General features: G+C 34.8%; 1 protein-coding gene across 1 annotated transcript; it reads left to right on the plus strand.

Annotated features, from left to right (window-relative positions):
• Positions 1-2,756: 2,756 nt before the first annotated feature.
• LOC107838934 (ferrochelatase-2, chloroplastic) lies at positions 2,757-10,048 on the plus strand. Its single transcript, XM_016682226.2, has 9 exons — positions 2,757-3,200; positions 3,695-4,031; positions 4,159-4,302; positions 4,414-4,515; positions 7,439-7,542; positions 7,666-7,792; positions 7,929-8,081; positions 8,765-8,865; positions 9,596-10,048. Exons 1-9 carry the CDS (start codon positions 3,115-3,117, stop codon positions 9,906-9,908), a joined length of 1,467 nt encoding a protein of 488 aa, XP_016537712.1. The 5' UTR covers positions 2,757-3,114; the 3' UTR covers positions 9,909-10,048.
• The last annotated feature ends 348 nt before the right edge of the window (positions 10,049-10,396 follow it).

A 10,396-nucleotide genomic window follows, 5' to 3' on the forward strand; every position in this document is an offset into this window, starting at 1 on the left:
CAAATGAATCATGTTACAAGATTGTATTTTGACAACACTTGTAATTTTTTTTTTCTTCATTTTGTTTACTGTACTAGTTTATATGCATTAATGTTTTGTGTTTGTTATACTGTTATCAGTCCTAAACTGAGGGTCTATCAGAAATAACCTCTTTACTTCACCTGGGGTAGTGGTATGGTTTGCGTACACTCTACCCTCCCTAGACTCCACTATGTGGGACTACACTGGGTATGTTGTTGTAAATTTTTTCTCGAATATTTAATTTTAAATAAATAATTCATGAAAAATGACATGTTTCTTACCATGTAGTGTACATATAGGAATATGATGATTGCTTATTCTTAGTAAATTTTGACGCCATAAAAATGTATTAAAAAACAACAAATAACAGATATAATCTTATTTTAAATATTTATTAACATCTAGTGTACGTATATGAATGTAGTTGCTTAGTTTTAATATTGACATAGTAAAAATATATCCAAAAGAAAAAGTAACAAATACTACATATAATCCAATTTAGATATTTATAACATGTAGTGTACAAAAATTTGTTATTTAGGACTATATAGAGGGGAATGTTATCATCTCCCTGATTTCAAACGTAATTCTAACTTCAAAAATTCAAATGAGACTTTCAATTTCTTTCAATTGAAAGAATATTTCGAGATTGAAAAAATAGATTTGCTCTCCTACGCTCAATGTCATCTTTTAAATTCGACACTCAAGTTCATCTTGTTACAACTACTATGACTATACATAATTTCATACGACAACGCTATACTACTTATAAAAACTTTAATTATTATGCTAACGAAGACATCATCATAGAGATCGAAGAAGAAGATGAGCCTTATGGTATACCTTCAGAAATAGAAGACATATCTTCTACTAGTATGGAGACATTGCATGATAAAATTAGATGAAATGGTTGAGAATTTTTGTGATGTTAGAATGGATAATTATTTTTGTCGTTGTTTTTTTCGTATATAGTGATTTAATTTATGAAATAATTTTTATATTCATTTTTGTTTGATATTTTTAATTAATATTTAAATTAATTAAGTAATATAACATTATTTAATATTTTTAAATATATTTATTTATATAAATATTGATTGAAAATTTTAGAGTACACACTTTTTAATTTAACAAACATAAAATTTCAATCAAAAATATCATAATAGATATTTAAAATAAAATTTTTCTATAAATTGATTTTAGTAGTAAAAGTCTATTGATACATATTCTTTTTGTCATTTATCTCAAGAAAAGCACCTTTTCAAAAAGATTATCTAAACTCAATCTATTTATCAAAAATACTTTTCAAATGAATTTATCAAATACAAATTGCTTTTTGAGAAAAGACATCATCCCTCCCCCGAACTTGTCCGCTCAACTTACTTTAGCACTTAAACTAAACTTCTGTTTATTTACCCCTCTTAACATCTTTAAAGTGTATTTGTTTCACTCCTAATGCGGACGTTATATTTTTTTTAAAAAGGGGCGCGTTTATTATTTAAACCCCGCATCCTATACCCACACCGCACCCCATACTCACACCCATACCCCACACCCACATCCTTTTCTTCTCCGGTATATCATCAAACAACAATATCCATTTTCTTCAACCATAACCAAAATGTCAAAATCATAATGTGATGGCCATAAGAAAATTTCAAGCTAAAATCCAATACAGTTGCTACAATTATGAAAACCACTACTAAAATAATTACTAATCAATTGTGTTTATCCTCCCAATCATTGTAATGATTACTCCAATCATTATCATGATTACTCTAATCATTGCTCACTATAAAATACTAGGATTACTCTAAGAAAAAGTTTAAGAATAACGGATTGATAATCAGTAATATGAAAAAATCAAATTACCATCTCTTTCCCAAAAATGACAAATGCCTCAATTAATTTCATATTCCTACTTCCAATTGTTTACCCATAATTAATTCAGAGTTATCTTTGATTTCATCAGAGAAAACATTGAGGAAGTCAGAATTAAAGGTTGAAATAGTATTTTAATGAAGGAATTACCTTAAATTGGTATTTTCATAGTTGTTATCTAATGATGTTAATGGAGTAAATGAAAAAAAAAATGGAGGGGAAAACATTTCGTGGCAGGAGTGGGGGTTGAAAAGGGAAGAAAGAGAGGGTAAATGGTCAAGAAAAAATGGGTGGGATGGGGTGGGGGGCTGGAGGAGAAGGGGGAGATCTGAAGAAGAAGAAGGCGCACGAGAGGGAGGGAATGAAGAAAAAGGAAAATGGATTTTTTTTCTAAAATATATATATATATATATATATATATATATATATTACTTTTTTAGAAAAAATATATAAAAATAGTATGTATGTGGAACTAACTTTTTTTAAAAAAATTATAATGATATGACGCGTGTGTAGTCCACTCTCCCTTGTGAGAGTGGTATTTAGTTTTGATGGTTGAAATTAATACATTTTAAAGATATTAAGAGGATAAATAAATAAAAATTTAATTTAAGTGATAAAGCAATTTGAGCAGACAAGTGCAGGCTAAATGATGTCTTTTCTCTTACTATTTTACAATTTTTTTTTTTAAAATTATTTTATAAATGCTTCTTAAATGAGTAGTTTTGCAACGACAATATCAATGGACGCCTAATTAGAAAAGAAATCAGTTTAGTTCATTGTTTGACTAATAGCCCCACAAGAGAAAAGAAAAAGTCTATTCGTGGGTTTTGGCGGGGTTTGTTGGAAGTTTCTTTGCATTGGGGTCCCTTTTGTAACAACCACATGAGAAAGGAGGAAGAAAAATTGTGAGCATGGAGTTAGGTGTAATTGCCCCATGAACGCGTCTCTTTTATTTATACAAAACAACTAACCACCTTTTCCCCTATTTATATTTCCCATAAACCCTACTTTTCTTTGACTCTCAATATTTCATTTTAATAGCCACCCACCCTTTTTTCTATCAAAAATTTCCCACAAAACTGTACATTTTTCTGCATTGAATATTATTTCTTTATTTGAAAGATTATAAAAAACTACACTGAGATCTCTTTGATTTTTCTTGGGAAAATTTGATATTGAAGTCATCGATAGAAAAATATTACATAGCTCATGGAAGCAGGGACGATCTCTCAACTTGTTCAACCAACGAAGGTTCCGAGTTCCAGTCTTTCAAATTTCAGTTCTAAATGTTCCATGTAAGCTTTTACGCCTCGTTCTCTTCCTTGGAAATCCGTCTGGTCCTTAATTCTGGTATCTAAAATCTGATTATTGGATAATTCTATGGGTTTGACATTTATGCAATATTATTTTCTTGTTCCTTTTTCTTTGTTGTAACGCTTGATTTTATCAATTAGTATATGTTAACGAGCTGTTTGAAAACTGAGAATTTTGCTTTTCAGATGATTTGGGGTTCGGGTAGGATATTGAGGTCATCTTGTATGAAAAATTCTTGGTTCTTCTGAACTTACAATATGGGGAAAAATGCTCTGCTTACAAAATTTAGCAAGTTATTCTTTACATGTATAGCTTTGTAATGACAATCTAATAAAGGGAATGTATCAAGTATGAATACATTCTTGCGGGGGATCCTTTTAATGAAGAGACGTTTTTTGCTTGAGATGGATTTTTAATTGCCATGCTTATTTGAATGCCAAAATGAAGTATTGAAAGTGAATCTTTGTCTTTGCAGGTGCTGCCAGCGGACAAGGTTAATGCCCACTTACCATTCAGCACATGGTGTGCGAGAAAAAAATTATGATGAGCGAGAGATTACAGTTTTATCTTCTGAACCCACGATTAAAAAAAACAGTGTACTTGGGGGATTGTCTTTACATCGTCCGGTGCACAAGAGAGATATAGTTGGCAAAACGTCCTGCTCTGTTGGACTGTATACATTTCCAGGGAGCACTGTTGAATCTTCTTTACTGACAACTGAAGAAAAGATTGGAGTGCTACTTTTGAATCTTGGAGGACCTGACACACTTCGTGATGTCCAGCCTTTTCTGTTCAACTTGTTTGCTGACCCTGTATGCTAGCAAGCTTTCTAACTCCATTTTTCCCCTAAGCTGTCCATTTTTCCCCAAAGCTGAAGGTTTTGAACAATTTAGATCCATTCGTTGTGTTTATGCTAATGGTATGAATTTCCCGTGGCAGGATATTATACGTCTTCCCAGACTGTTCCGATTTCTCCAGCGCCCATTGGCACAACTTATATCTGTTCTCCGAGCTCCGAAAAGTAAGGAAGGATATGCTGCAATTGGAGGTGGTTCCCCTTTACGAAAAATAACGGATGAGCAGGTACCGAAAAACCCCTGTTTCATTTATGTGCTTTGTGCTTACAACTTCTTTTTATTTCATTATGCCGGCGTCATTTTCAACTTGGTAACACTCTTAAGCTCATCATTATAGGCCAGTTCACTAAAAATGGCACTAGAAACAAAGGAAGTTCTGGCAAATGTCTACGTTGCGATGCGGTACTGGCACCCATTCACCGAGGAAGTTGTTCACCAGGTAGGCTTAAAATGCATCCCTTTGTTCCTTTTGGAAGGTAACACCTTCTTTTGACATATAAATTCCTAACAAGATTAAAGAAGACTTGGAAAATTGAAGACATACCAAGAAGACTGCTTCATTTGTTTGCACTTAATGGAGGTCTGAATCTGAATGGTTCAGACTTTAGACTTTAGACCATTAAGTGCATTGTTTTTTATTAAGAGTTTAACTCTTAATAGGTCTTAATCATTCATATCTGGAACCAAGTCTTAATGTCATTAAGAGGTATTCTTGTGTTGGATGATATTCACCATCACTCTATCCACAATCACTCGTCACCACCACTACCACCTCTGCGACCACTATTATTGTCAACCACCACCCACCATCACCATCAACCACCATTACCAACCACTTCCACCATCACAGCCACCATTGACAACAAATATCACTACAACCACTATTGTTAGCTGCTATAAAACCGACCACCTACATTATTCTAATTATATTCATCACCACTGCCATTGCGAACACTAATACCAATTCCACCACCACCACCATCATCAACCACTACCGACCAATCCCTACTACCAACCAACTCATCTATCACAACTAGCACCACCGATAACTACCACTAACACATCATCAACCTCCATACATTTTTCGGCCACCACGACTATCATTGTCACCAGTATCGCCACCTCTACCACCACTTCAACCACTACAATCTATCTCTACTAACAACCATGTACACTATCACAGCTAACAACGACTCCAACTACCATCAACACATCGTTAAACATCATGCATTCATTTTTCAGCCATCACATCAACACCTCCAATAACTAACATCTGTCAACTTCACATCACAACTACCAATCGCCACTGTCATAACAATCATTACAATACCAACCATCTCTACCGTCACAACTATCACCACCAATATTACTAGCACCAACATCAATCATTACCACCACCACCGGTACAAACCATTTCCATTATCACTAACAAAAATAAATGTTTTTTCAATCAAATAATAATTTTATTGTATTAAATTAAATATTTATTAATATATAATTAATTTTTTATTTGAATTGTATTTTTATTATATATACAAATAAATAAATTTTGCACATTCAAATGGTGAAAAACGAACAGTCTTAATCATTCAGTTTTCTGATCTAGAGACAACATCTTAATCATTCAGACGTGCATGCAGATTCAGACATCTGAATCTTAACAAAAACAAATGCAACCTAAGTCTTAATCTCAACTAAGTTAGCATTGCTAAGGGGGTCTTTTTCTTTTATTTTGCTCTAGTTTTTGCTATGTTGCATGGATTCTAGGAGATTATTGGTATTTTGAGACAGCTTCAATAAGCATTATGGTTTCACACCTACAGCCCATTGAATCTGAAGGTCTACGTAGGACATGACCAAACCATTTCATTTTTATCAGTATGTGCTACCTGCAACTTTTATTGAAGAGTAAGGCATTACCCAACTACAAGAATTGTTTGATTACTACTCAACTTATCACTTTTCTGATAAAAAAGAAAGTACTACTCAACTAAAAAACGTTTGATAAGTACTACTGAACTAAATTGGAGGATTTAGAAATCTTTTCACAAGCAAAATCTGGATCAAAGCAGTAAAATGTGTGGAAGTCTCCTAGAGAAGCTCTTTTTTCAGCTCGGAAATGTTAAAATATAGCTTCTTATTTTTGTTTTCTGGGTTTTGAAATCTGCATAATGCCCTTCTAAGCCCACAACAAGAATGTTTCACGTTATAAGTCAACTTGTCTGTCAATGTCCATTTACGAGGAGCTAATGTTTTGTTCTGTCATTTGCTTAATCAATTCTGCTTAGAACATTCAGTGATCTATACAACAACAACATACCCAGTGTATTCCCACAAAGTGGGGTCTGGGAAGGGTAAAGTGTACGCGGTCCATACCACTACCTCAAATGAAGTAGAGATTCAGTGATCTATACAAGAACAACAACAACAACAAACCCAGTGTATTCCCACATAGTGAGGTCTGGGGAGGGTAAGATGCACGCAGTCCATACCACTACCTCCGGAGAAGTAGCAAGGCTGTTTCCGATAGACGCCCGGTTCAAGATAAGATAAGTCATCAAAAACGTACACAAAGCATGGAACAATATGACATGACATAAATATGCCACCTATAAGGAGTAGTAAACAAAGAATAGTAAGCAATCGTAATGCAGCATAACAAGAATACTGCACCGGCCAAGTAAAGCCCTATCCTACCTACCGAAAAAGTCACTAGCTTTCTATCCTAATACGCGTCCTCCAGATCTTCCTATCTAGGGTCATGTCCTTAGTGATCTATAGACCTTCTAAAAAGAATAGTGATCTGTACTATTGTTTAATGAAGACTGGCCAAGAGTAATTCACATTTTAAAGATAGACAATGGCCATTTTCATTTGTAAGAAGTGAAATTGACAGTTCACCAATTATATGTTGTGTTCTGATTACGTAGTTTGGCAATATTACCTGAAGAAAATTCCGTTTGCTATTTTGTCATTAATTTATCTGGCTGTGATAGTTTTGGCTTCTGGTTGGCAGAATCTTGTTAATGTCCTCTGTTTTTATTAGCAAGTTTGTAATATAATCTCACTGCTTGTATGTACATATATAGTCAAATAGTTATATGCTGGTAATTTTGATAAACTGCCAATTGTTGATTTGAGATCCTTTATTTTCTTTCTTAGTTAAAAAGATCTTATGTGTCGAAATTCTTGGGCGGAATATGTTTTCTAAACCTACTTGGTCCCAACCATCAGTTATTCTGTCAAGGACACCCAATGAATGGTTGGGATTGAATGGACAGAAGAATCACTCATCTCCTGTGAGCTTGAAATGACGTTGGTCTCAAGTTTGATCTGAATTTGAGTTCCCTGTTGTGGTGCAGATAAAAAGAGATGGGATTACAAAGCTTGTTGTACTGCCTTTATATCCTCAATATTCCATCTCTACAACTGGATCGAGTGTCCGTGCCCTTCAGAATATTTTCAAGTAATTTGTTTTTCTTTTCAATTTGGTTACTGCAGTATAGAGTGTCATGCTCTTAAATTGAAGTGTATGCATTATACTTTTACCTGTCTCTAATTAATACCTTTAACTTTTGTGTACTCTCAGGGACGACTCTTATCTGTCCAGACTGCCAGTTGCTATCATTGAATCCTGGTACAAACGACAAGGTTACATCAAGTCCATGGCAAACTTGATTGAGGAGGAGTTACATAATTTCCCTAAGCCTGAGGAGGTAGCATATCTTATTCCATCTGTTTTGTGGCAGCAGTTTCTGATCATTGTTTTTAGTTTGGTGATGAACCTTTCTTTATTATCACTGGGATATTTTTTTCTATTCCAACTCAATCCTAAGAGGGATGTATTTTCAGGTCATGGTTTTCTTTAGTGCACATGGAGTGCCAGTTAGTTATGTTGAAGATGCTGGTGATCCATATAGAGATCAGATGGAGGAGTGCATTTTCTTGATAATGAAAGAGCTGAAAGCTAGAGGAATCAACAATGATCATACCTTGGCTTACCAGGTTTTCCTTAAGTTTAAAGTCCTCCAGATCACTTTTTTGTGTTTTTATAATTCTTGACATTCTGCAATACCTTGTACATTCAACTCTTCCAAAATGGTGCCCTCGAAGTAATTTATTATCGATGGGAAATTAATGTAGCTTTCCATGCCACAATGAAACCTCAATGTGCTTACACTGATCAGTACATGTCAAAGTGGAACTGTTCCATATTTTCTTCTCTTTTTCCTTAACTGTTTTTTTTTTACAAAACAATCTTTCTTGTGAGGAGGTTGGGGTGGAGGGAAGGGGGTTTGAGACAGAATATGACTCCCCTTTTGCCGATTTACCTTTAGTTTGTTCCATAAAATATGGCCTCTTTCCTTAAACAGCAAAAGTTTATCCCTCAACAGTTCAGATTAATATTAATTTTACTTGTATTATTTCAAATTTGATATGACATCTTTTCTACCATCTTTATACTTTTTTACATTTCAGATTTTCTTAACTCTTCTGCTCCAAACTCTGTAGAATAATGCTTCATAACATCTTACTCTTGCACTAGTAAAATGAAGAAAAGTAATTTCATAAATGTGGGGAAGTTCCTGTATACTAGAAGTATACCAAAAACTAAATGTAGTGGGATGAAGGTTCTTTTCCCTCTATTTAGTCGTGAATTAATTCAATATCATCCGTCTGCATTCCAGAGCCGAGTTGGTCCTGTACAATGGTTGAAACCATACACCGATGAAGTTCTTGTTGACCTTGGACAGAAAGGTTTGAAGTCTCTGTTGGCTGTTCCAGTAAGGTACGCATTCTAGCATCTGAAAAATTCTCTCTTCTCAATGAGTTATGGTGTCATGGAATCAAAACTCAGTGCAATCTATTTGTTGAGTGATTTTTTGTTAGCTTAACGACCTATTTTAGACGCTCTATGGGCTGTCATGCAAGTTCAACGTGGCTAAATTTTGTTGAAAACTATTTCAAATCTACTGTGGTTCTCAAGCCAGACCTGATTTGCCGGAGAAGGCAACAGGAAGAGACACATGGGTCCTATTGCTCCAAATAGATAACTTGAGTATATAGAAAGGATTGTCACGTATGGATGCTAATCTCTTGTGCATGAAAGGTTGGAAAATATAAGATAATTTGACTTATTGCATATTCATGGAACTGTTGTGGGATTTTGAAGCGACAATAGCCAACTGTCTCCGAGTCTGACATACATTTTAGTTGTGGGATTTTGGAGGGCCAATGCCTTTGTGGACTTGGTAGGAAGTAACGCTCTTGTGGTTGTATGTGTTGGATGCCTGTGCAATCAGGCATCGTGAAGTAGAGATTGGAAATGTTTCGGTGGTCCTCTGCAGGGAATGAGAGAACACCTAATGAGGAACTTAAATTGTCACCACCAGTGAAATTAAGATACTCATATGAATGTCTGTTAGCTTACTTTTTGCTTGCTTGCAAGATAACATAATCTTTTGCTTTATTTATTCTTGATATCTCACCATAATGTATGGATGCTATTGGAATTTCAGCTTTGTGAGCGAGCATATAGAGACTCTTGAAGAGATTGATATGGAATACAAGGAACTAGCACTTGAATCGGGAATTGAAAATTGGGGTCGTGTTCCTGCTCTGAACTGCACCTCCTCTTTCATAACTGATCTGGCAGATGCAGTAATTGAAGCATTGCCTTCGACAATGGCAATGTCAACGTCCACTGGTACGGAGGAAGAAGTAGACAATGACCCCATGCAATATTTTATAAAAATGCTCTTTGGATCACTGTTAGCATTTGTTTTTCTGTTTTCACCAAAGATGGTATCGGCTTTTAAGAACATCCTTTAGGGACGACAAAAAATCCTTTTCAGAAATAGTAGAGAGATCGAGAAGCAATAGTTGTGGTGCAACATGGAGGTTTCTTGATTTTGTAAACTGTGTACAAGTTTTGTTCTTACCACTAAATATACTAGGTATTACTTTGTTCAGTTTCGAAGTGCTAATATTCTGTTTTCGGGGCAGAACTTGTGCATAGAACGAGAACAAATCAGAGATGCAACAATCTCTGGCATTGGTTTTAAACTCAATACATATATCTTCTCTTTTTGTAATCTACGACCTATCTTCTACTATAAATAATTTCTCCTGGTTAAGTATTCGGAGACATAGCAGTGACAAATTAATTAGTGTACTGAAGCATCTTGACAAAATACTTCTAGTAAGTCATGGGCATAAGACTTGGCAACAGTCTTGAGAAATGCAAGCTTAATGTGGTCTAGCCTTTTTTAGATCCACACTCGTGCATAGGGGTTTAGCGCGAGCGAACATCAGTTCTA

This window comes from Capsicum annuum, chromosome 8 (assembly GCF_002878395.1).
Source record: "Capsicum annuum cultivar UCD-10X-F1 chromosome 8, UCD10Xv1.1, whole genome shotgun sequence".
Classification (NCBI taxonomy): Eukaryota; Viridiplantae; Streptophyta; class Magnoliopsida; order Solanales; family Solanaceae; genus Capsicum; species Capsicum annuum.